The sequence below is a fragment of the Schistocerca serialis genome, unplaced genomic scaffold (assembly GCF_023864345.2).
Source record: "Schistocerca serialis cubense isolate TAMUIC-IGC-003099 unplaced genomic scaffold, iqSchSeri2.2 HiC_scaffold_1451, whole genome shotgun sequence".
Lineage (NCBI taxonomy): Eukaryota > Metazoa > Arthropoda > Insecta > Orthoptera > Acrididae > Schistocerca > Schistocerca serialis.
Window position 1 is genome coordinate 776,973 of NW_026047682.1, and position 27,507 is coordinate 804,479.

General features: G+C 44.6%; 1 protein-coding gene across 1 annotated transcript in view; it reads left to right on the forward strand.

Annotated features, from left to right (window-relative positions):
• Positions 1-412: 412 nt before the first annotated feature.
• The window catches only part of LOC126443322 (uncharacterized), a 65,672-nt gene continuing 38,577 nt past the window's right edge, over positions 413-27,507 (forward strand). Inside the window, exons 1-3 of the mRNA XM_050090915.1 lie at positions 413-572; positions 10,124-10,376; positions 21,677-21,843. Coding sequence (XP_049946872.1) covers positions 416-572; positions 10,124-10,376; positions 21,677-21,843 — 577 coding nt within the window. The 5' untranslated portion in view covers positions 413-415. The remainder of the gene's footprint in view (positions 573-10,123; positions 10,377-21,676; positions 21,844-27,507) is intronic.

Sequence of the window (27,507 nt, forward strand, 5' to 3'; positions counted from 1 at the left end):
AAGCTCTTACCACAAATTTAATTAAAAAAGTTAATGTTGAACTGCCTCTTTGCGTACCGCACCGATAAATTCTCTAAATCATTTTGCTATTGCTTTGCTCTTCTGATGACTTTACTAGATGCTAAAAGACAGCATCACCTGCACACAATGGCTGCTCAGATTGCCTCCTAAATCGTTTTTATAGATTAGGAACAGCACAATGACTACAACACTTCCTTGTTTTACTCGACGACTTTCGCGAACTCTCACCAGGCAGACAGGAATACGGCGGTCATCCGGAGGAGAGGCGTTACGCCACGCTTCCCGTGGTTTGGCCGTCCTGCGGCAGACTTCCGCTGCGCCCGCCGTCATATTGAGCGCGCGCTCCCTGCGGCGCGCACTGCTTCTGTTTGCTCCCCAGTGTCGACAGCGGACAATGCAGCCGGCGGGCGTAATTGCCACAGTGGCAGCTCTGCTTGCAGGAAATGCGACATCGGTGATGGATTGCCTCTGCTGGCACCTCATCAATGGCAGAATCTATCAAGTCAGGCCCGTTGAAGATTTGGTGCGATCGAACTACTGTGCTGATAAAGGTAAGTGCTTTTTCGTGCAGTACAGACTGACAAGACGTTATGCACAGGGCAGTTTTCACTCACGCACAGGCGCCTTGGCTTACATATGCTCTTATCAAAGGTTATACGTTTTCTCCCTGACAGTGAAGGACCGCCTTGGGGACAAATTGCACTTCATTTTCACCCTTTTCGGTCAATGTACTTTGTAATAACCTTTTGCATGTGAAAAATATCATAAAGTACGATTTGGAAAGACGGTAAATTAAGCATCTATATTTGCGAATTGAGCCCAAAACGTTTTTCATATGTGTGAGAATAGATAGAAGTAAGATGTTGTGAAATACAACGAGTAGATTCTTTAAAACCAAAGCACCTTCTTGCATAATTTCTGCTGTACCTCGTCATAATAGCACCCTTTACGTATTTTCCATAGTTCTGTATTCTACATAATCGTGGACATTGATATTACAATAAAAAGCAATTCACAATGAATATAGTGATGTCAAACGGATCTTAACTACTTAACGTACAGCGATACATCGATAAGGAAGAGAATAAAATACAAACCAAGAACAAAATTTCGATCGTTGCTAAGCACAGTGAGGAGTGGAAAGTTCCGAGTGATAAGAGAAAACGGTGGGCTGTATTCTGCGCTTCAGAAATTAACATTCGCCATTGTGTCATCGCGGTGCAGAGGACGTATCCCTAGCGGCACAGCACAGACATCGGTGGCTGACGCCTGACGTGGCTGGCACGGAGTTCACTTCCTTCACTGCAATGTTTAATTTCCTAAATTAAGTAAAATATTTTTGTAGTTCTAAAATTACCCTACAATGAGCCTGACAACGATCGTAGGGTTGAATCGCCTGTAGACGTATAGAAAAAGACCATCCTCCTTTCCTTTTTCGTGATGGATCTATGACTCTGTCGTTGAAATTTGGAAACCTGTGAATCGTTTTCTTTGCAATAGATAGCATGGCAAGATGAGACAGCCTATCTTCATCTCTGGTACTTCTAAGAAACTGTTTGATCCGCGACAACGTGCGGAAACACGTCTCTGCTTCACAGCTTCTCATGGGACAGCAGCCGCTGATTTCAGCAGATTCCTGACGTCGCCAAAAGGTTCTTGCAGATTGTTTTCAATGACAAACTTTATAAGGGCTCCTGCGCTTTTTTTTTCTTGAAACCTATTTCGAGAATAAATGGTCTGTAGCTCTGTTTTTAACTCAGCTTTACTTAAAAAATTGATAGGACTGCGTAACAGCAGATAGCACATTTTCAGGACACTAATTTTTCAATGAAAGAAAGAAGCGGTGTTTCAGTAAATTAGAGGGCAACAAGTGGCTGCAGAATTCAAACCTCTGTTTCTTCTGTGATATCATTAACATTGTCTCTAATTTTAAAAATTTCGTTTCGGAATGATGCTGCTGCTTGCTTTATTGAGACGCGACCAGTGGTATATTTTTGGAATTGGCTGTACTAGATGTTCACGTAGGGCATACATACATATTATAAAAATGGATGTGTGTGTGTGTGTGTGTGTGTGTGGTTTGCAGATGTACCACATCCCCTCCTGAACCGATTTCAACCAAACTTCTTACACACATCTCTTACCGCCAAAAATGAATTGCTGTGGGCGTAATAACTACTCATCTATCATAGTTCAGGACACATAACGTCGTAAACAGTGAGATGCACGACAGATTGCCTCATAGTGCATGACGTCTAAATTTACTGCTTCTTCCCTACCACCTCTGTTCGCAGCACATTCTGCACACAGTACCGTCGTACACCAGCGAATGTACCTGCAAAGTCGTGTCATTGCATGACGCAAGGATCAGGAGATGTGGCGTCATGTATGAATTTTTAATACATTTATTCGTTAGAGCTGAGACACACACAGAGTCGAGTCCACTTAAGAGAAATCCCCGATACCTGGCAGAGATTTCATCATCTTTCAGCTGCGAAGCGCAAACGGCTGTAGGCGAAAACAGCCACCTGTAGGGCTGTGAAGAGTCTATGCAGACGTTTACAGAATCGCGGTCCAGACATGAAAATAAGCTGTGCTTACACTTCTGGAAATTATACATATTTCGTTTCGTAATTTTAAGTGTTTTCATGAATACATATAAATGAATTTCTTTCGATATTACAGAAAAACGCAGTTCAATTTTTGTTTTCATTTCTCATAGAAAATTGCCAAATGAATAGCTGTACGTTGCTGGGTTTGTCAGCTATTTATTTTTATAAGATATCCCTAACCGAAAGGAAATTTTTGTGTTATAGAGTTTTATCCTTAGGCGACATGTTTGATTTACATTTGTTGTCTGGCTGCTGGTATCTTCAACGTGTTTAAGACATTCTGGAGTGTCCTCTCTATTCACATTAACTGTGAGCACTTTTCACGATTTAAAGTTCTATGTAATGGCTGATCCATGTGGGATTGTTTGTTTCACAACTGCGTCTGGAACAGCCACTTTTCGAGGTGAATGACAGAAAAGTATTGCTACCTCCGCAGTAGTTCTGAAAAACGGTTTCATTTTTTTGTTTCGACTTGTCACTTGCGCAAAAATTAAGTTCAGTGAGTGTTCATAACAATGTACGTAATACACGAAATTATGTCCTTATATTACAGTTGATTGTATTTCTGTATGATGGTCATGCATGACGCTGGCGCCATCATAAATTTCAGATATTACGTTTTCTTTCGTTTCTTGGACAACATGGGCGAATACATCTTTAATTGAATCAGCCAAGGAGGTACCACTGATACGCGATTGATTTGAAAACACGCAAAATCTTTCAACCGGCTCTTCAGCAGATAACAGAAAACGAAATACTACCAGTAACTGAAATTTAGAAGCTACATCAGATGTTTCATCTGCTAACAGAGACACAAAATCTGTCTTCGTCCTGACACACATGTAACGTACAGTCCAATAAATTCTTCTGTATACCACTGGGTGCACCTAAAGACAGCAGAATTGTTCACGTGCTCTTTCACATCCGCAGCTGACGCGGAAGTGAAATTTACCCGTTCCCTAAGTATTCTAGGACTGTTAGATTCTACTGTTTCATCATGTACACGTAGCGCAAGTTCAGACTCACTGCAGAACTTTATCTTGGAAAGAACATAGCGAGTTTGTGTTATATCGCCGTTCTGTCTTTCTGTATTTTGCCTGAAAGCTAGGATGTTGCATAATTTGTGTTTTTCCAACGACTGATAATGCTAAAAAATCATTCTTATGTCCAATAGATTCCCCACGCTTCTTAACCTTCTCTGTTAGATGACTTACAAGGAAACTGTTAAGTCCGACGTCCCAGGAACAGTCTTTAGTAAGGCTTATTCGAAAGTGAAAATTATGACCAGAAAAATATTAACTGGTGATGACGCACCATGTCCACAGAAAACGAGAGTCTGGGATGCGCAGAGATCAACCTTCTATGGGGTGCATGTATTACACCTCACAAAATGGACATCGTCGACATCCAAGAAATGTTAGAAACAAACCATTAACTTGGACCATGGAAACCGAATAAAAATGGCGCGTCTCAATGATCACAAAGATTCGCACCATCGAGATCAAAGACGAGCTCCTTGGCAGCTACGAAGCGTGCAAGGCATCCACTCTTGAAGAATGCATACAGAAATCACATTGGAGTAACAGGGTGACGGGAACTGATGGAAAGTGATGGCGTGCAACCGAATGCAAAACAGCTTACCGTGAAACTGGCTGTCCTTTAAGGCGTTGATGCAGATAGTGCAATAATTTGTACGCACAGAAAAGACAAACATGTGGAGGTTGAATTAATCTGGTGGTTCCAGGTGGTATGAACTGCAATGTCCAGGAGCGATAGTTTGTTCTTTAGGAGTATGACTTATATACGCAGACTACGAATGAAACAAAAGCAACTTATTTTGACGAGCTATTAGCCAAATGCAGTGTTCATACCATAGTTGCAGTTATCTAACGACCGTTCTCCCACTCTTGCTTGCTATGATGTAAATATCCCCTACTGCCCTTACCAAAGTCACTCACATGAGAAAGAATCGAGGGGCGCAGAGCAACTCTTAGTTCTTGCAGAGCAATGAATAGCGTTCCAGCATATTTACCATCCGGTTAAAGAGTCAGTTAATTGTATACGAATTGATGTTCCATGATCTTGACAGAATTCTCTTGATACCTTTAATTTCCAGGGTCCCTTTCATATGTGTTTCCTCTTCAAATGCAGATTGGTTGCAATTGAAAACAAATTCCTTACTCAACGATAGGGTAAGTTTGAATACCGCCCCTACAAATTTCTGGGCCGATTCCGTAGTATGCTGTGCATCGTCAAGCTTCGTTTGAAATTTCATTGTCCTACAATTCTGTAGCACAGTTTGACGTTAAGCAAGCATCCACTGCTTCTTTTGAAATCACTATATGTATGTCGCGCGCAGTTTGATGTGGATGACGTAGTAGGTCACCAGCATCTTCATCCCGTAAATTGTATCGAGCATCCTTGAAACGCGAAAACATCAGTTTTTGTGACAAGTGCGTCTTGTCTGTTCAATAACCGTAGTTTTTCTTATGCACTAACGGTCATATTTCTGCGAACTTCTTCAAAATATACTACGGGCCATTAAAATTGCTACACCGCGAAGATGGCGTGCTACAGACGCGAAATTTAACCGGCAGGAAGAAGATGTTGTGATATGCAAATGATTAGCTTTTCAGAGCATTCACACAAGGTTGGCGCCGGTGGCGACACCTACAACGTGCTGACATGAGGAAAGATTCCAACCGATTTTCATACACAAACCGCAGTTGACTGGCGTTGCCTGGTGAAACGTTGTTATGATGCCTCGTGTAAGGAGGAGAAATGCGTACCATCACGTTTCCAACTTTGATAAAGGTCGGATTGTAGCCTACCGCAATTGCGGTTTATCGTATCGCGACATTGTTGCTCGCGTTGGTAGAGATCCAATGACTGTTAGCAGAATATGGAATCGGTGGGTTCCGGAGGGTTATACGGAACGCCGTGCTGGATCCCAACGGCCTCGAGTCACTAGCAGTCGATATGACAGGCATGGCTGTAACGGATCGTGCAGCCACGTCTCCATCCCTGAGACAACAGGTGGGGACGTTTGCAATACAACAACCATATGCACGAACAAATCGACGACGTTTGCAGCAGCATGGACTATCAGCTCGGAGACCATGGCTGCGGTTACCCTTGACGCTGCATCACAGACAGGAGCACCTGCTATGGTGTACTCGACGACGAACCAGGGTGCACGAATGGCAAAACGTAATTTTTTCGGATGAATCCAGGTTCTGTTTACAGCATCATGATGGTCGCATACGTGTTTGGCGACATCGCGCTGAACGCACACTGGAAGTGTGTATTCGTCACGACCATACTGGCGTATCACCTGGCGTGATGGTATGGGCTGCCATTGGTTACACGTCTCAGTCACCTCTTGTTCGCATTGACGGCAGTTTGAAAAGTGGACGTTACATTTGAGATGTGTTACGACCCGTGGCTCTACCCTTCATTCGATGCCTGTGAAACTCTACATTTCAGCAGGATAATGCACGACCGTATGTTGCTGGTCCCATATGGGCCTTTCTGGATACAAAAAATGTTCGACTGCTGCCCTGGCCAGCACATTCTCCTGATCTCTCACCAATTGAAAACGTCTGGTGAATGGTGGCCGAGCAACTGGCTCGTCACAATACTCCAGTCACTACTCTCGATGAACTGTGGCATCGTGTTGAAGCTGCATGGGCAGCTGTACCTGTACACGCCATCCACGCTCTGTTTGACTCAATGCCCAGGCGTATCGAGGTCGTTATTACGGCCAGAGGTGGTTTTTCTGGGTACTGATTTCTCAGGATCTATGCACAGAGATTCCGTGAAAATGTAATCACTGTCAGTTCTAGTATAATCTATTTGTCCAGTGAATACCCGTTTATCATCTGCATTTCTTCTTGGTGTAGCAATTTTAATGGCCAGTAGTGTATATTCGTGATTGTTGTTTTCGTATGCCACGGATGATTTTCCAAATACAAAATTACGTTTAGTACCAACTCCTAGGACAGCGACTGTCCTTCAGTACGTTTCACTGGAAACGGCAACTGGGGCTCCCTGTCCGACAGTGTCGATGAAGTGCCCCACACCTGTTTCAGTAACACTTTCTTTCTATTGCCGTGCACGTATCATCAACACTATATGCCTTTTGTACATTGTTCGTACGACACCACCTATTCCACTGACTCATTTGCAGAAAGGCTAATCCCTCATCCGCCACTTCTTTCTCACTCAGCGAAATTTCTTGGGTTTCTTTCTGACGGAATCTCAACTTCGGCTACTGTTACTGAAGATATAACGCAATGTTTACTTTGTTTATCGTTGCCATTGCTCTGCTTTGTATCAACACCATTAGCACTGTAGCACTACCGTGAGTTACTCGTCAACTAAGCAGTTCAGCTACGCTCCGTAGCCTCGTGCTGTCGACAGCATTTGATAGCTCCAGTCCCTCCCTCTGTTGGCATCTGCAGCCAGTGTTGTGTTAGCACGGTAGGCAAAATGTGGGGCGTCGAATGACGTTAGATCTGACATGCCAACGCATGTACAGCTCGTGCCTTTACCCTTAGCTAACAGCAAACACGGAAAACAAAATGGGCTATTGGTAGGAGTGAAGCAGGCAATGCAAATGTTGCTTTTACGTCCATTTACATTAACACGGCTGGAGGATGCCTTACCTCGGCTTGTTTACGGTTGCCTTAACTCGAGCTGAGGCGGCGGCCTCTGAATTTCATAATTCCCTTCGAAGCTTTAAGGTGTTTCATCTAGAGATATGTACTCCCGCAATTTCATTACTTCACACTAATTATATTTCTTGCGCTGCTATTCTTTTCCGCCAGTATATTACTGGCGATCTTTCCCATCACTCCTGTCTGCTGTAGGAATGCCCATAAACTTCCTCGCGGAGGTTCAGAAGACAAAGTGAACCTTAACAGTCCCCGCGTAATGGTTTCAGTCATACACTTGCTATTTGAACAAGATAAAATATCACACGATAAAAACTAAATATGAAGAAAAAATGATCACGTACGAGGCAGAATCGAAGTACGATTGTTTCATTACATATATTTATAATCTGCACAACCAGCGCTTTTCTGGGGCATGTAGAGTTTCCAGACTTTAGAGGTTCCTGGCTGTGGCTGGAGTGTGTTCCCACGGCCGGAGAACGCGAGCGGCCCGCGGCGCGAGTCGTCCAGTGCGGGGGTGGGGGCCGTGGCCCGCTGCGTGGGAGGCCGGCCTGCCTGCAGCCAGACACACAGGTCGTGGAGTACGTGGAGGAGGCGCGCCAGTCGGCCGTAAACACACTTAATGGTAACAGGGGTAGTTTCCTTTGGTTACAGTGATTGTCGGGGAAAGTCCCTGAAGCATTGGCCGTAACTGAGGCATTATTCCAGTACGGGAAGCTTCAAGTATCGTTACGCAGTTGACGGGGACAAGCTCTCGCGAGAATACATCGCAGGTTACGGAGAGCGCAGTGGTTAATTACAAGTGGCATACCGCAATGGCATCCCGATTTTTCGGTTAACAGTAGCAGCTGCCCACAGTCCCATCAGAAGCCACTGTTTGTATGTTTACAGCCCGGTAGCCACACCGACAGCGAGAGACGTGATCAGAATTAGCAGTCTCACTAGGCGGGTACGGAACTTTCAGAATGTTTACCGTCGAGGTCAGCTCACCGCCGAGGTAGCCTCAGCTGGACTCCCTTAGCGAAGCGGATCTGACGAGTGTAGCTGCGCGGGCTAACCGTCTGTTCCTTCACAGAGACATTACGCTTTCTTCTTTCCTTTTGCTTCATTTTGAACTCACTGAGGGTTTTGTCACGCACTTGCTCAAAAAGACGTGAGTCCCTCGTGAGGGAATGAGCAGGCAGAATATCTTTTGTGTGTCCAGAGATTCTGCCGTAACCTTTCTGGCAGGTGAGAACAGATCAGCGCTTTTTAGTGCAAAGCCACTCTCCGCCACTCAGTGCCTTCATTGTTGCTTTATCTGCGGCGAGGAACCGTATGTCAACCGCACTCGCATATCGGTCGACAATTTCTGTTCGATTATTTCTAAAAGGATCTCAACATCTGATGAGTACTTAGCTATTACATTTGTTTTCTCCCTGCTCCGTAAGCGCTGAACGTTCCCACATAAGTACAAAGGGACAGAAGTGCAACTACTGGCTCGGAAGTGTACAGATGTTCAAATGGCTCTGAGCACTATGGGACTTAACATCTATGGTCATCACTGCCCTAGAACTTAGAACTATTTAAACCTAACTAACCTAAGGACAGCACACAACACCCAGTCACCACGAGGCAGAGAAAATCCCTGACCCCGCTGGGAATCGAACCCGGGAACCCGGGCGTGGGAAGCGAGAACGCTACCGCACGACCACGAGCTGCGGACGGAAGTTTACAGAACAACGAATGGCAGCGCCTCTGCTGCTTACCTAACGAGATACCCTGGGTAAACTCGGCTACAGCTAAGAGGAAAATACAGCTCAGAGGCGGATCCCAGAGATTAAAGCGAGAGGAGAGTGGTATGCCGATTACTTCATTGGGAATTCCAGCTTTTCCGGCTGCAGTTACTTGACAGTGATGCAGTACTTGGCGGGTAGACTGTGATGAGACAGGCCAAGTGTGCGGCGCTCCACGAGATGAGAGTACAGAATGCCCGGGGTCGTCATTCACGGCCCAGCCTGGACTGGAGATCTGAAGTCGCCAGGAAAGGCTCCCACCGGCTGCCGCTCCAATCTGGAGCGCCCTGCCGCCTGCAGCCCAGCTGCGTCTCGGCCAGCCTGGAGTCTCCTCTCCAGCCCCGCACTGCCAGCTCTGACACCAACGTGAGACCATATGTCTTATTCCCAATCTCGCCAATCAAACCAGTTAACGATAAGTGTGATTTTGTCTTAAATAATACTGTCTACGCCTAGCCAGGTACATCGCACGTTCCTGTGGTAGCGGTGCTAACTCTGTCAAGCTGGGGCATAACAGCATGGCTGACATGCGACATTAAATTATTTTGTTGAAAGGATGTCGAAAATATCGCAAGCGAGCTGTCTCAAGGACTCAGAAATGTAACAGCTGCGACCAGTGTAACCAATCACGTATTGTATACCGAGTGGCTCCCCGTGAGATGGGCGAGAGTGCAACGTGGCATTCTCCGCTCTGCTCAGGGCGTCGATGCACGGACCGCCCACACCGATGCTGCAGTCAGAACTTGGGCTCATACGGAATGACGGCACAGTGTCCAGTGTTGTACTGTCGGCGCAGCTCTTCCCGCTTCCTCGTCAAGGGGAGCCGCAGCAGTGGCCGCCGTGCTGACAGTCAGCTGACTTGTTGACCTTTTGCTTGTAGAAGTGTGCAGCACACCTCACGCCGTGTCGATTATCGTTGGCTGCAGCTCTCTTAGTGTTTCACTTTCAGTAGCTGCTGGTACTGATGAGCATATGAGTAGCCCGTGGAAGCTCGTGAGTCAGAGTGCAGACCTCGAGGTGACTGAAGAACGTTTTGCAGATTGGCCACCGCGGTTCGCAACGTGCGACAGCCCGGAGCAGCCCCCCGCGCTCTCAGCTGCGCGGCGCCTGGCAGCCCGCCTCTGGGCCTACGGACTGCCGCCGCCGCCAGCAGCTCGAGCGGGGGAGGGAGGGGGGTGCGCCGGCGCCCTGGCGCAGCTCCGCCGCCTCACGTTGGTCGAATACTTGCAACTCGTCGAGGAGCTCGAGTGCCAAATTGCTGACGACTGTATCGACTCCTGCTCTGTACCGAGGTATGTAGACCACTCGACGCCATTACTACTGACCGTACAACTAATTCTTTCTTTAAATTTATTCTCAATGCTGTCACCTACTTTTCCTATTTTGCGATACTAACTATCTGTCAATAAGGGCACATTTATGAGACCCAAAGACGAAGCGCGCTAATACCTTCTGCCGCCGCCTCTTCTGTTGACACTTTCCACCGAGCAGTCAATGGAATGTGCCTCGTGGCACACGTCTCTCTCCGCTCTCTGTCTCCGCATGTCGCTACAGCAGACAGTAAATGATCTGATGATGACAGTCACAGACTGAAAGCGGTAACGAACAAAAAAAGCTTTTCATCGAGACTGCTTGCCTTACTAAAATTGAATTTATATTCCTATTTCCGAACCGTATTATCAAAAATCAATAACAGTACAGCGTCGTTTGAGATGACAACAGCTGTAGCCCGGTATCGTTGTTAGTTGTAAATTAGTTCAAAAGTGAACAATAAACACTGCAAGTGGCTAAATTAATTACTTTTCGAAAGAAGGAATTATAGAGCCGACACCCTGCACCACCAGATTACAGTAATACTCCACAACATTTGCTGTACATACGTAGTTAAAATCTCTAACATGGCAGCAGTCAGAAACAGTAAAACTATGGAAGCCATAGGAATCGAACAGCCAACCAGTGGCACGTCAGATGTTTATTCACTCTTTTACCTTGCTTTACTGTTCATTAAGCCATCTGGCTATACGTTAGCATTTATATGGGTCATTTTAGTGTTGACTGAGCTTTATGACCTGTTTTCTCTTTTCACACAATAAGTTTACACACGTTACTACTTCTTCCAAGGAAGAAAGGCTTATATCTGTTTAAACCTAGGTAAGGATTCGAATAAACTTGTCAAGTACAAGTAGCTGGTGCATGATTCCCATTCATTCCGTACGTCATTAACTTATAGTAAGACAGTCACATTCAAGCCAACTTTTGCTTCAAGGATCATGAAATGGCATCACGGTATTACCGCCTCTACCCTCGAAGACTTCGTCAACGCGGCGGGGAAGAGAGTTCCGGAAGTTTCTTCAGATACGCAGCATCTGCCCGAGGCCTCCCACTGACGCATCAGATCCCGCAGAGCTACCAGTGTGTGGGGATGTCGGCTGCCACGCCTCAGCCGCTGTTCCAGACAGTACCGTGCAACGTCTGCGGCTCTGAGACCGGGTTGTCTAGAGGTCGCCTCGAGGTGCTGTAGGGCGCCCGAGTGTTCGTGAAACCGGGAGTGTATGCACGCAGCCCTGGGAACACGACTGTGTGTGTCATCTTCTACAACGCAAGTGTCCAGAGAATGGGGCAATACTTCGTCACCGACAATGTTGAAATAAACGTGCTGCTTCAGGTTCACATTAACCTTGGTGACTGAATCCAAGTCACGGCGACAGAAACACCCCTATGACACCATGCAACCACCAGTGGCTTGAACTGCATCCTCTATAGGCCGTCGGTCCCATCGCCACCTCCATAATTTCAGAAGAGGCGAAATCGCGCGACTCGTGTGACGCACCTCCACCCAGCCACTCTCCGTCTCTGTGTGGTTTGGCCCACTCAAGACTCGCAGCTGTGTGTGTCTGTGTGAACGACGGCCGCCGACTCCAAATGTCGAGTCTGTGCAGCCGCCTTCCGAACAATTGCTAGGCAGCTGGTTCAGATGGAGCTGCTTTGCCAGGCATCGGCAATTTGCGTCTGGTTTGAAACCGATCGCCAGTCACTTGGAGTGACACTCGTCAACAGCCCTGTCAGCTAGAATCTTTTTACGCCACTGCCTCACATCACTACGAGTGGTTCACCATTCGTTGCAGATACTTGGACAGTCCACATTGGTAGACCAACAGATCGTGTAAGCCAGCAGTCTGGCTTTAGCTGTCGCCGCGGTCGCACGCTCCTCGAGTTTGCTCCGTGAACGTTCAGTGTTTACGCCAGTGTTTTCGTGTTTCGTGACTGTTTATTGGCTATTGGTCTTCGTTCATGTTGTCTTTCTACGTAGTGCTGTTGGGATTTCGGCGTTGTCCGAAATTTCTTCGCTGCAGAACACCGTGGCAAACTGCGTGAGAAAAAACACCGTGATTTTCACCTTCGACAAGTGCACCCGTCGAGTACAGCCCTCTGCACTGGAAATACACGACTAGATTACCGAGGTATTTGGGCTTCATCCTGAATCTGCTCATACCATGCTGCTAGACTCTGATGAATACTGCATGTTTGTAAAGTTTAACGATTCCGTGAGTGTAGACCGCTTTCTGGAAAAATTTGGTTATGAAACGGAATTTATACACCGTGATGGTACTACAAGTACTGTAAAACTCAGGAATTCCGAGTTTGTAATTACAAATGTTAGGGTTTTGAATATTCCGGTAGAAGTAGACAACTCGAAAATTAAAGATGTCCTTTGAAAGTGTAGGGTTGTCAGGCAAATAGTCAACGAAAGGTGGGCTTCGCATTTCAAGCTGCAGTGCTTTAACGGCATTCGCTCCGTGGAGATGGAAGTGAAGGCAAACATTCCCTCCCACATCGTTGTTGACGGGCACAAGGCGCATGTTATGTACTCCGGGCAAACCCCTACATGTCATGTATGTAACGAGTCTGGTCACCTCCGTCAGGACTGCCCTCGCCGTGTATTTGTGCTAACAAATAACCTTACGTAACGCCGGAAATTGACACTCAACGATTTGTTGCCAGCCAGTAATACAACAGAGGCGACGGCTGTCGTGGATCCTGTTACTACCTCTGAAAATGTTGCACTTAATGTTAATGACTTTCCGCCTTCAAAACCTGCATTATCTGCTGAAATTCCGTCCCGTGACAGCGAGACTCCCACTAAAAAGCGTCCTCTAGAGGACACTGAAAAAAATGTTGATGAGGACTCTTCCTGTGAAACACCCGTTGCCAGGAAGCCGAAACCAAGTCCTGTTGGAAGTGGTAAAAGGAGATGAAATGCAGGTCGATTTGGCTCCCACTTCCGCACAAGGAGTTATACCGCCACGAGCAGATAGTGACGCAGCTGGTAGTGGCCTTTCACAGAAATGTGACCCTGAGCCTGAGGTCACAGCTGCAATAACTGCATCGAGTGCACAGCCCATACAGTGCGAACAGTACGAGGAAGTACCAAGTAAACAACCTGCTGGCTCCGAAGCGCAACGCCGCGCCGAAGGAGGAAATAAACAAGCATCACCGCCTCGCCAGCAAGACAACGCAACTGACAACACCCCGGAGCCAAATATTGACGACTCGCAAGCCACAGCCGTTGCGCAAGACGGCCACCGTCGGAGGCTGCGACCGAAACAAGGTCTTGCTGTCACGCGTCATCGAGCGAAAGCCGCACCAGAGAAGAAAGACGTCAAGAAAAAGAATATTAAATATGAAGTCATCAGGGCCACCACTGACGAGGAGAAAGAGAAAGACCACAGTGACTTATAGCAATGCATTGTCAGGATTTCAGGATAATTTTCTTTTCAAGCACTTTGTTTAAAAGCAGTAAAATTTTTTCTATGAAGTTAGTGCATGTAATGGGCACACAGCTTCTAAGGATCGTGACTTGTAGAGAAGGTCGTTGCTGCTATAATCATACCGATCCTCATCCCAAATAGCTTCTTCTGGTATGTCTGTGATGCAAGTTTATAGCACTACTACTATTAACATTAATAAATACAGTCACCCTTCAAATTGGCAATATCAGAAGAATTCTTGTACTAGTCTGGGACAGATATCGCGTTGCTACAAGAAGTTGCGATGACGGCATTTCGGATCCCAGGCTTTTTTGGAATTGTTAGTGTTTCTACGGAAGCCATATCGGTACAGCCGTTCTTATAAGGGAAGGCATTCCGGTGACTGAAATCGAACGACTAGAATCAGGAAGAGCCGTAGGCATAAAAATTTTCGATATGACCGTGCTTAACCTTCACGCCCCATCAGGAAATTCCCATAAATTGGATGGTGCGATGTTTTTTCAAGATGAACTAATTTATTTATTGAGGAAAAATCCGTGTTCTCTTATATTAGGTGGACATATTAACTGTGTTTTAAACCAGAAAGATCAACAACCCAATTTCAACTACTCGCCACAGTTAAAAAAGTTAGTAAGTGATCTACAACTCAGAGATGTATAGGAACTTCAGCACCCGACATCAGTCGACTCCACGTATATAACCAGCCACTCCCGCAGCAGACTAGATAGAATTTACGTGTCACCAAATTTGCAAAATTTTTTATTAAACGTTGAAACTGTTCCCGTGTATTTTAGCGATCACAGTACACTTTTAACTTGCTTTAATTTAAGTGTACAGCCAACCCGTCGATTCAGAGGGCAATGGAATTTGAATATGTCTGTTTTAACTGACGAAGAACTGGAACAGGAAATAAGAGTAGCGTGGACTATGTGCCTCCGCACAGCAGACAAGCACCCAACAGTCACTGACTGGTGGACTAGGAGGGCTAAACCAAGGTTGCTGAAAGTTGTCGTGCAGTATAGTGTAGCGAGGCGCAGGGAGCTGAGGAATACAATGGAGTTTTATTATAAAGTTTTAAGAGACTTTTATCAAGAGGCAAATGATGACGTAATTCGTCTGAATGATATCAAAAAACAAAAGCCAAGTTATTAAGCATTAAACAGCAACAGATGGAGGGACTAAAAATTAAATAGAAAGCCACATCAGTAGCAGCTGGTGAAACTGCTTCTCTGTATCACTTGGTGCGGCATGCTGAAAACAGACGTCAAACTTTTATTGATGAAGTCCAGACGCACACTGGTACAAGGTTCACATACCAGAAAGAAATACTGGACCAAGTCCACAGGTACTATGACAACTTATATGCCCCTACCACAGTGGACGATGCAGCTCTGGACGACTTTCTCACTATTTTAGGTCCACAGTTGTCGGGAACAGGAAACGCTGACATCCTGTCACCTATTACTACAGATGAAGTGCATGAGGCAGTGCGTAACTCACCTCTCAAAAAATCTCCGGGACTTGATGGCCTCCCTGTGGATTTTTATGCCCGCTACTGGTCTGTAATTGGGGACAAGATCACTTCCATGGCGAATGTGGTCCTGACCGGAAAAGCGGTCCCTGCAGAGTTTAAGGAAAGTAAAATAGTACTGATTCCTAAGAGTAAAGGCAAAACCAACTTAAACAATTTTCGGCCGCTTTCGCTACTAAATTCTAATTACAAAATAATTTCGCGTATTATCAACAAAAGATTCCCTGCCTTTTCCAACAAAATATTGAGTCATCATTAATCTTGTTCTCCAACCAGAACGATATTCGAAAGTCTATCTGCATACAGAGACGTCATTGCAATTAAGTCAGTGGTAAGTATAAAATGTGCTTTAATCTTTATAGGTTTCAACAAAGCTTTTGACCGCGTTAGTCATAGATACCTCTTTGCGACGCTGTCAAGAATGGCTTTCCACCCTCAGATTGTCAACATGCTAAGAAATATTGCAACAGGTATAAATGCGAAAATAGCAATCAATGGCCAAACATCTAAACCCATACAGATAAGGCGAGGGGTTCCACAGGGCAGTCCCTTATCTATGTTTTTATTTTCCGTACGTTTAGAGTCCTTTCTCCGCAGTGTCCACGCAAGACTAACAGGCATAACATTGAGTGGTGAGAAAACCGTCATACGAGCTTATGCTGATGACGTGGGTGTTGTAATAAGAATAAGGAGGAGACAGTTACACTGGAAAGAGAAATCCAAAAGTATTGTCTAGCGTCGGGAGCGACAACCAATGAAAACAAAAGTAAAATATTGAATCTGCGGGGCCTAGATCACCTCCGACTGTCATGGGCAAAACAAGACAACAAACACAAAACTTTGGGAATAACCTTAATGACATGTCCGATGAGGATGGCTGCTTTTAACTGGACGGAAGCTAGGAGGAAAGTTCATGGTGCTGTAATGGAGAACATCCATCGAACTGTGGACCAGGTGCGAAAAGTCAGATTCATGAACTCCTGCATTTTGTCTAAAACGTATTTCACTGCACAGGTATTTCCAATCCCCAAACTAGTATCGAAAGGGATCATGTCCACTGTTACCAATTATTTATGGCGAGGAGATATATTCAGGCTCGGTGCGACTACCGTTATACTGGATGTCAGAAACGGGGGCCTCGGTTTGGAGGACATTCGAAATAAAGCGTCTGCTCTGTTCCTCAAACGGACTTTCCATGTACTCCGAGAACTTACACAATGTATAACCGCAAAGCTCTTTGAGGCTGTGACACCCCATAGCCTGCAAGCACCGATTGATGTGCGAAGGATTAATGCCCGTCTGCAGTATGTGAGGAACTTTTTCCTCGAAGCAAGTTACCTTAGTGACGAAATCAGAAGCAACACATGTATCACAACGCGCGACATCATACTTGAAAGGAAGTTAAATGAGGGCACAAACAAAACTGAAAAGAAATTCCCTAATTGTGACTGGAAAGCTGTATGGCGGAACATCAACTATGCCGGGCTATCTGCAGACGCTATTTCCGCATGGTACAAAACAGTTAACAATGTCATCAGCACCAACGAGAGACTATATGGGATCTGTTTAAACCAGACACACCTTTGTGGAAAACGCAATCTGGCGGATACACTCATCCACAGATTCACCTGTGGCGGCAGTGTGAATAACAGGAATTGGATCAGGCAACAAATCGCCTTTGTCGCCAAATCCTCGGCCGAATATATAACGCAATCGCTCCTCCTGAGACCAGACATGACATACTTTCCGAAATTAAAAACCAACGCCATTAGCTGCTTACCGGGAAAATATGTTAGTTATGTCATCAACAAACTTGGGTCGGACAACGAGATAGAATTCCGCGTTTACATGGAGTGTGAATACGCAGAAATCAGCACGTATCGCAACCACAAGAAGCACTACGGCAACATGCTGGAGATCATTTTTGAAAGAATGGGTGTCGGTTAAATATGTGGAACTACAACACCTTGGACGAGAACGAACAGAAGAAAATTAAAAGTCAGTTGTGTTATTATTATTTACTATTACCTTGCTTCCGAATCTTCTATGTTACACGAAGAGTTTTCTCAAAACATTTTGTTCAGAATTACTCGTGTTCGACTTCCAAAGTATTTGTGTGATTCAAGAAGAATTGTTAAGTTTTTATAAGTGTTCAGTTTCTACTCAGAGAAGAGGTTGCTTTGTGTTTCTTACATCGGAGAATGGGAATTTTCTGTTAAGATTTCTGCACACTTAGTGCTATGACCCAACTGGGGACATGAGAAAAGGGGTGGGAGGAGTGCCGTGGAGAGACCCCACTGCTAGTGCGGCGTGCACCACGCCCTGTGACATTCCTTAAAAAAAAAAAAGAAGTAGTTAGCGCGCGGGAATAGGATACGGAAGCTCATGGGTTCGCGCGTGGGTGGATGCGAAAAATTCTTTTCCTCTTCATGAAAAAAGAAAATAAAAAAAGTTGGTAGAGCTCTTGCCCGCAAAAGGAAAAAGTCTTGAGATCGAGTCTCGGTGCGGCACACAGTTTTAATCTGCCAGGAAGTTTCATATCAGCGCACACTCCGCTGTAGAGAGAAAATTTCATTGTTGTTGTTGTGGTCTTCAGTCCTGAGACTGGTTTGATGCAGCTCTCCATGCTACTCTATCCTGTGCAAGCTTTTTCATCTCCCAGTACCTACTGCAACCTACATCCTTCTGAATCTGCTTAGTGTATTCATCTCTTGGTCTCCCTCTACGATTTTTACCCTCCACGCTGCCCTCCAATACTAAATTGGTGATCCCTTGATGCCTCAGAACATGTCCTACCAACCGATCCCTTCTTCTGGTCAAGTTGTGCCACAAACTTCTCTTCTCCCCAATCCTATTCAATACTTCCTCATTAGTTATGTGATCTACCCATCTAATCTTCAGCATTCTTCTGTAGCACCACATTTCGAAAGCTTCTATTCTCTTCTTGTCCAAACTATTTATCGTCCATGTTTCACTTCCATACATGGCTACACTCCATACGAATACTTTCAGAAATGACTTCCTGACACTTAAATCAATACTGGATGTTAACAAATTTCTCTTCTTCAGAAACGCTTTCCTTGCCATTGCCAGCCTACATTTTATATCCTCTCTACTTCGACCATCATCAGTTATTTTGCTCCCCAAATAGCAAAACTCCTTTACTACTTTAAGTGCCTCATTTCCTAATCTAATTCCCTCAGCATCACCCGACTTAATTAGACTACATTCCATTATCCTTGTTTTGCTTTTGTTGATGTTCATCTTATATCCTCCTTTCAAGACACTGTCCATTCCATTCAACTGCTCTTCCAAGTCCTTTGCTGTCTCTGACAGAATTACAATGTCATCGGCGAACCTCAAAGTTTTTATTTTTTCTCCATGAATTTTAATACCTACTCCGAATTTTTCTTTTGTTTCCTTTACTGCTTGCTCAATATACAGATTGAACAACATCGGGGAGAGGCTACAACCCTGTCTTACTCCCTTCCCAACCACTGCTTCCCTTTCATGTCCCTCGACTCTTATAACTGCCATCTGGTTTCTGTACAAATTGTAAATAGCCTTTCGCTCCCTGTATTTTACCCCTGCCACCTTTAGAATTTTAAAGAGAGTATTCCAGTCAACATTGTCAAAAGCTTTCTCTAAGTCTACAAATGCCAGAAACGTAGGTTTGCCTTTCCTTAATCTTTCTTCTAAGATAAGTCGTAATGTCAGTATTGCCTCACGTGTTCCAGTGTTTCTACGGAATCCAAACTGATCTTCCCCGAGGTTGGCTTCTACTAGTTTTTCCATTCGTCTGTAAAGAATTCCTGTTAGTATTTTGCAGCTGTGACTTATTAAGCTGATAGTTCGGTAATTTTCACATCTGTCAACACCTGCTTTCTTTGGGATTGGAATTATTATATTCTTCTTGAAGTCTGAGGGTATTTCGCCTGTTTCATACATCTTGCTCACCAGATGGTAGAGTTTTGTCAGGACTGGCTCTCCCACAGCCGTCAGTAGTTCCAATGGAATATTGTCTACTCCGGAGGCCTTGTTTCGACTCAGGTCTTTCAGTGCTCTGTCAAACTCTTCACGCAGTATCATATCTCCCATTTCATCTTCATCTACATCCTCTTCCATTTCCATAATATTGTCCTCAAGTACATCGCCCTTGTATAGACCCTCTATATACTCCTTCCACCTTTCTGCTTTCCCTTCTTTGCTTAGAACTGGGTTTCCATCTGAGCTCTTGATATTCATACAAGTCGTTCTCTTATCTCCAAAGGTCTCTTTAATTTTCCGAAAATTTCATACTAGAAAGAATATATTGTTACAATGGGAAACGTATAATTTTAGAATTGTACATTTGCATTCAAAACGCTCTCAGAAAGATGTATGCGTTAATGGCACAAGCTGTTGCTGATGTCCCTGTCTGCTATTTCCAGTTTGGTTGGTATCTCGGTATTGCAGATGACGTCCATGTGTTACTATGGTTTACATGTCTGTTATAACGTTCTGAGCAAAAATAACACATTCCCAAAAATATGCGTATCCCAATGCGATAGATTACTCTTTACTCTGCAAAAGAATAAAGGAGACCCGCTGGTGATAATGTAATATGGCCGAAATACGTATCGGTAAGAAGGGAAGAAACCGTGTTTGTTCAAGGTTGAATCTTTTCAAATTTTTGTTCTTAAATCAAAGACGAGATAAAAAGTGAGATTTCATGTCGAGAAATCACCTCAAGATGAATACCTACTCACAACATTCCAAGAAGTTGTATGAAGCGAAGAACCTGAGGATACAAGACGGATGCCTGGCTGTCGCTCTCGTAGGGCCGGCATGTAGTATCTGAACTATCGTTGTCGGAGTTGGTTTGCTGTCGATTGTGATAAGCGTAACTGTATCACTGAACTGTTCACTGTAACACACTCTCTGCTCTACCTTCCTAAAGAATCCGACTCCCGTTATACGGTTTTCTGCTACTGTTGATATTACCATAAAAGCAGGCCAAAATACGACAGTCCCGCCCCGCAGCAGAACCCGTGGATAGAGAGAGACCTGCACCGGTGCCTGGTCACCTACACAGCCTTGTACGCGGATCCCCAGTCGACGTTCGAAACCTGTACTCGCCGGTGAACACAAGCCCACTCCACTGATCCAGGTTCCGTTTCACGTGTCCCCTTAGGCAATTTCTTCGCACTCCAAGGTCCCAGGTAGTTTGTTATTGTTGTTCGTAGTGGTCGCCTAGTGACCAAATTCATCGAGTGAAACTGGCTACTTACTGATTGTGCCGACGAGCCTCCGAGTTGACACCAAACTGAGGGAGTACTTTTACAGATAGAGACTCGAGCAAAACACAAGCGGAACTGAGACCACAGAGTTCTACCTCCATGATACAGAGGCACACAGGCAGTCATATGTGCCCCTGGATAGGACCAAAATTTCCTGCAGCTACTTCCTTAATTACCTTGGTGTCTCCCTCTTCCTGTCACTGTCATTTATGCAGCACTGCGCGGACGTGTGAAAGTCGTTTGGTTCTATTCTAAATCAACTGCACTACATTCCTGCAAAAAAACTTGGGAGCAAATATAGACAAACAAAACAACGCTGCAATTTCTGTTGGTTATTGAGCTGTTGTATATTGTGCTAAAGCGTTAAGGAGCCATGTTGACTCTTAATGACATTGCTACAACAGCTCCCACTTAGGGGTTGCATGTTCTGTCAAATTTTGTCCCTGCTAATCTCACAATCAAGGATGCCAAGGTGCTAATTCCTAAGACAGGGTTCAATAAATATTCAGTCCAACTGAGTAAGGTAGAGCAGAATGGGCTTTCTTGTCACGAAAGATCAAGATTCAACCTCATCCAAACGGCACAAGGGAGACATGGCAGCGTCTTGAAAACGTGGTCTTATAGTGGAAGTGCTGCTCGTGACTATGGCGTCAAGGAGCAGACGGTGAGCCATGTTGTGGGGGAGCGCCCACTACATGCCTTTGAAGGCGGTCTGCCGTGCTTGTCCAATCATAGTTCTGGCTGCATGTTTGTATGCGAATTCTTGTATTTCATCAGAAACGATCAGTTCACCAGAATATGTTAGCAGACTCGCATACCAGCCGTAATTTACGCCAGAATTCCTGTCTGACACCTCGATTCGTCTCTAAGGGGCTGGCGACCTCTATCAATGGGAAACGTAAAAGCTGGAGAGGGGAAAGTTCAGTTTAGTTTTCACTATTCTAGTCTACAAAATACAGTCAAGTTTCAGAATATCATCTGTCACATAAGCTGACTCCATTTTATTTTGAAAGGTTGAACAACATGGAATGGAACATGACAACGCTGCAAGCGGATGATCTGAGGCATCATATCCTGTCCCAGTCAGTGCGTGCTGTTCGGCGCATCACAATAGCCACGGTCAGCAGGGTGAATTGTGAGGAGCGGCGTCGTGTTCAGTTAGTGTGGTTGGATAAACCTGGTGAGTATATTATTTGGAAGTTCGTTATTGTTAAATAAAGCGTAATGTGCTCATTTAGGTTTTCTATAAAAACTCTCGTCGAAGTTAATCAACGCATGGTGATGGAGCTTCACCACATTTGAAAATTCTGTCCTAATTAAAGTGCACAGAAATAAAAACATAAGAACTAAATAATAATCACACTGAAGAAAAGAAGCAGTTATCTAATCACAACCGATTGCATCTAACAAGAGAAGATCACCAACCTGGTCTCACATACAAAACGCTCACTTGCAAGGTGTGAGCCCCAGCTGTCTATGTCGCGCGGAGATTTGGACGATTGTACGCAGTTAAGACCTTCTCAACACATAGCTTTTCAACGCTCGTGTACCACTTGTTTCTGGCACGCTCCGCTGCGTTCGCCCATCGTCGGAGCTCGAACTACTGTACGGTACGGTGAGTAAGAGGTTCGCGTTTATAGTGCCGGTGAACCGACAAGCGACAGTGTGGCACCTCCAGGAGCAGTATACAGTGACGGTCAAATTGCCACGTTTAAACGTCAAAGCTCGCGACAGTTGTGACCGGTAAGCGTCGTTATATGTGGCTATTCGACTAACTCTTACACGAGGCAAAAGAAACTCTATGAGCGTTTCTTTGTGCTACTATTTGTACCTTGCGATTTAGTTGCGGCAGTCATAGAGAAGACCCGTTAAATGGAGAGAAGAATAGTTGATTGACGTTAGACTATTCTTTATGAGAGGATGGTGGTGACAATGATGACGATACCCTTTCACCACGATCATTTTCGTCAAACAACTTCATTGGCACAATGCGACGGAGACGTAAAATCACGAACTGACTGTTTAGGAAGCTTGCTTTGAAGAGGTAATATTGTCAGATTTCACCTTGCCTCTGCCCGTAACAGAGATCTGTGTGTGTGTGTGTGTGTGTGTGTGTGTGTGTGTGTGTGTGTGCGCGTGTGTTTTATAAAAAACTGCTGCAGAATATGTCCTAAAATATTGCCAAACAGTGTTAACCATACATGCGCATGGCATTGAAATACTATCTGCTCATATTGCTTACCCGTTTTTCATGTTAAATAACATGTGTTCTACTTGAAGAACAAAGTTTCGAAGCACATGGGGCAGACGTGACCGGCTCCACGCACGTCTTCCCACACTTGCGACATGAAGCGGGTCTGAGGGCTCTGGACGTCACCCCGCTGCACAGTACTCTGCACTCGTGCATCAGGCAGCTGCAGTGGGGCGCAGGCAGTGGCAGGCAACCTGCACCTACAGAACTCTAAAAACTCTGCATTCAAGACGTCTAAAATGAGTATTATCTTAAGTATGGCCATTTATTTTAAGAGAGGGCGGGTGTTTGGCATCTAGGATTGAGATCTCGCAAGTGTACGTTTTTCTCGTTACAAAAGAAGGTCGAGTTAGTTATGTTTACGTGGAAGGTTACAAGTAATAAACATGAAGGTTGAGGACAGATTTCATTCGATGTCAGATAAAGAGAGATCATGCTGACACAGGAGTAGAGCACACCGCCTCTAGCCTCGACAAGGGCCTAAGTTGGCCGACAAAGAGAGTCCACGAGTCTCTCGTGTCGTGTTCATCTGACGTCACTCAACAGGTCCCGTAGAGCCGCCAGATCGCAGCGACGTTGAGACCGCCGCTGCCCACACGCTGGTCGCAGACATTTGCTGTAAGGCTGAGACCGGATGGCTTAGCGGGCATGTCGGGATGCGGCAGGACGGCCGAGTGTTCGGCCGTCCAGCCAGGAGCGTGTCCACGTGGCCCTGTGAACACGGCTGCTGTCTTGGGAGCGTCCCCAGGGCACTCAGCATGAAGGTAGCGCACAGGTCCCGATTAAAAAATCACTATGCGATGTGATGCGATCTAGACTGCTCGCTCACTAAACTTCAGCACAGATCTCTGACACGTGACGTTTTAAGACTCCCGTTCATTGTCGTTGCGATAAAAGTGACAATGCAGGAAGGTACAGTAACTTTTCCGAAATTTTTGGACCTTTAATGCTACACGCTACAGAGCGTACGGGGATCCACTAAACGATGCGGACCCCAGCAGAACAAACAATACGAGTCGCAAGAAACGACAGAGCCCGTGTCCTTAGAAATAGTGTAAAGTGCGTTATAAAAAGTAGCGGAATTTGGCACATTGTGTACATTTATTTACTTCTTTATGCGTGTATTCCACCTGATAAAATTAAGGCATTAGTGCACTCTCTTACATATAACCTGACATCTCAATGAGTCAACATTACGGCATGCGAAGTACACTGGCAGCACACGGTAGTGATAACTATACTACTTCTGCTAATAACAACAACAACAATGGAGACACATTAGAATACACGTTTCTCTTGATGGGACATGCAGAACTGTTGATACACATCCCCAGTGATAAAATCAACTGCTGATGTAAAATGTTGCAACCGTAGCAGGTATTATCACTGATGACAGAAATTAATATATGGGGTTTCATAAATTCCACATGCTATGCTTTATATCAGAATACACATACTACAAAAATTGTAGCTCTGCATCTTTAAGTTCACTTAAATGTAAAACAGTGTAACTGTTTCAAACTGTGGATGCATTACTTTTACATGTTTGTTCGCCTTTCTTTTAACAAATTACATAATGATAAAAATATCAAAACTTTACCTACTGCAATTACATAACATTATTGCTTCAGTACAAACAGTCATGATTGCACACGACGTTTGGCCTTGGAGCGGAGTGGAAGAGGGGGGAGTCCCTTTCTCTCTCCCTCTGTCGCTCTTTGTTTTAACTCGCAACCGTCGGTAGCTACAGAAAACTCTCGCTTCCCCACGGGAGGTATGCTTCGAAAAGGATCGAGGCACAGGAAAGTTCCATCTGAGGTTACGTCCTGGTGAGGCTCTTGTTAATACTCGTACTTCTGTATTTATGGGAAGAATTTTCCGATTATCTACGTCTAGAAGTCGAAATCTATCGTTTTCTAAATCCTGCTCTTAGATTGTGTGGCTCGCCTAGGGCCAGATATAAGCTCAGATCTCAATTGAATTGCGATGAAGAGTGGATAGGAGTTTAAGAGAATTGTCTGGCAGGATAAATGCGGGAAGGAGTGGGACACTGAAGTGGAGAGCATTCATGAAATGCCTCTGAATTTCTCTTGGGCTGTAGATACTACGTTGATGAATACCACACAGGCAGTTCATTTGAAGAGGAATGGACGTCTATGAAAAGGGCATCACAGAAGTTGGACAAACAAAGTTAATAACTGGCAACCAATGCTCTACAATCGCTATAAAGTTAAGAGATGTTCACTTGACTCTTTTATTAGAACATGTTACGCGTTTCAGGTTTAACACCCATCTTCAGATATATGTTACAAACACGTACAAAACATAAGCGAACAGCACACTCAACGCGTCTCAACGTTACAGAAAGTGAGATGTAGTCATATGAGTTACATACCACAAACTTAAACTCCTTCCTACCCAACCAGGCGTACAGCCTTGACAACTCAAAGAAAGTGTCGAATAACATATGACTGCGGCTCGAGCAGTCTTGAAGCAGAGCGTATACTGACGCTAAACAAGTCAACCAGCAGCGAAGCGCCCTCAGTAGGGGGTGCTGTATGGTTTACATGTAATTTAAGAATAATATACTCAACATATAAATCTAACAGGGTGTAATTACGACTAGCAGTCGGAATAGTACTTCTGTACACGTTAACACTAAAAGTTTTAAAATTTTTTTCTAAACTCCAAATTTTTTTACATTGCCATACTATGCCTATAGCCAGTAGTGGCACTAAACACTACTCAAAACATATGTCAATATAAAATAAATAATAGGGAGAGGGGGTCGGAGTTCCTTGGCGAATAAACCTTTCAACCTCTCAAATCTCTAAAAGAATACCACCAAATTAAATATAACCAACATTATCCATCATAAACTAAATCCCTGTGATCAGCTCGCGTACACAAACGTCTTAGGCGCCATCTGTTATAGCCAACGGCAACCACATCGGCGGAAGCCATCCGCTTATCGAGTTACAGCCAAGTGATACTCATGGGCCATGATTGCCCAAACAGAAGCCTTCAAACAGCAACTTACACCCCTCTACCACATGGAAAAAGTTTAATGGTGAGAGGAAGAGCATTTTCATAAAATCCCAAAAGATACGTGGGCTATACCTCATTCATTCCTTATATAAACTAGTGGCACGACAATTGCCCGAGTCCTACCTATGCTGTCTGGATACCGGAGAGCTATAGATTTTTAAAAAACAAATACAAAACATTAAAAGTGTTAAAACCTTAGTCTAAAATCAATAAAATAAACCATGGTGTCACCAAAGAGCACCCAAAGGGCACGGTGGTGAACAAATCTGTAAATGCTAACCTATACGCCCATCTAACGTTCCCTGTATGACGTTAAACTAGCCAACCACTCGGCAAAAAACCTAGCTTATCATAACGCTACGTGGACAGAACACCACCAACTCCTATAAAATACACAATCATACTTCTAATGAGGGGATAATAGATACCAAGTTCAAAACAGTATCCGTTCAAACAAGTCAGAAAACCAGTTGTTCCCACCGGAAGCCTGTTTATTAAATACTGGGTGTGCAGCGTGCTGTATACGCGCGTAGATCTCCATATCTTCAAAGTTATCTAAAATCTTCCCTTTAGGTTATAAATGCTGAATTCTTAGGCTATCTTCTATCAGGGCCCGCTTTTGGCCAGTCTCCCTCATATGACACCCCAGCCCACTATTATTACTATAGTTATGTTCTGTAAACCTTGTGGCAAAATCCCTATCCGTCTGGCCAATGTATGTCCCAGCACATCCCCCACACTTAATTTCGTATACACCGGATTGCTTAAACTTATCTGTTTTCCCTTCGTCCGTATGTACTAATATTCCTCCCAACTACTTCCTTGTATGGAAGCCTAGCGAACGCCAGCCTTCCTAAAGGCTCTAGTTGTTTTTTTGGCAACATGGTCCAACATATTCCATTGACACAATATTACTATTTAATTTTTGGCGGCCTGACTGCCGCGTCTTGTTAAGAATTTTAGCTCCAAACTGTCGTATAAATTTTTCCGAGTACCCGTTAGCCCGTCGTAATTACACCCTGTTAGATTTATATTCTGAGTATATTATTATTGAATTACATGTGAATGCATGGAGCACATGACCATGCAGCGCCCCGACACCTTCTTTGAGTTGTCAAGACTGTACGCCTGGTAGGGTAGGAAGGAGTTCAGGTTTGTGGTATGTAACTCATATGGCCAGATCTCATTTTCTGTAACGTTGAGACGTGTTGAGTGTGCTGTTCACTTATGTTTTGTACTTGCTTGTAACATATGTCTGAAGATGGGTGTAATCCCGAAACGCATAATATGTTATAATAAAAGATTCAATTGAACATCTCATGCGATTGTACAGCATCGATGGCCAATTATTAACATAAAAATGATTGCAGGCCTCAGACGGGATTTTATGTTCCATATATCAAACAAAGTTAGATATAAGGAGCTAAAGGAAAAGAAACCTTGGCAAACAGAAAAAAACACTGCAACTGATCGGTAAATGTAGAAGGTGCAAAAACGTTCAGAGGAACACAGGAATACAGCAGTATAAGTCCCTTGGGAACGGAG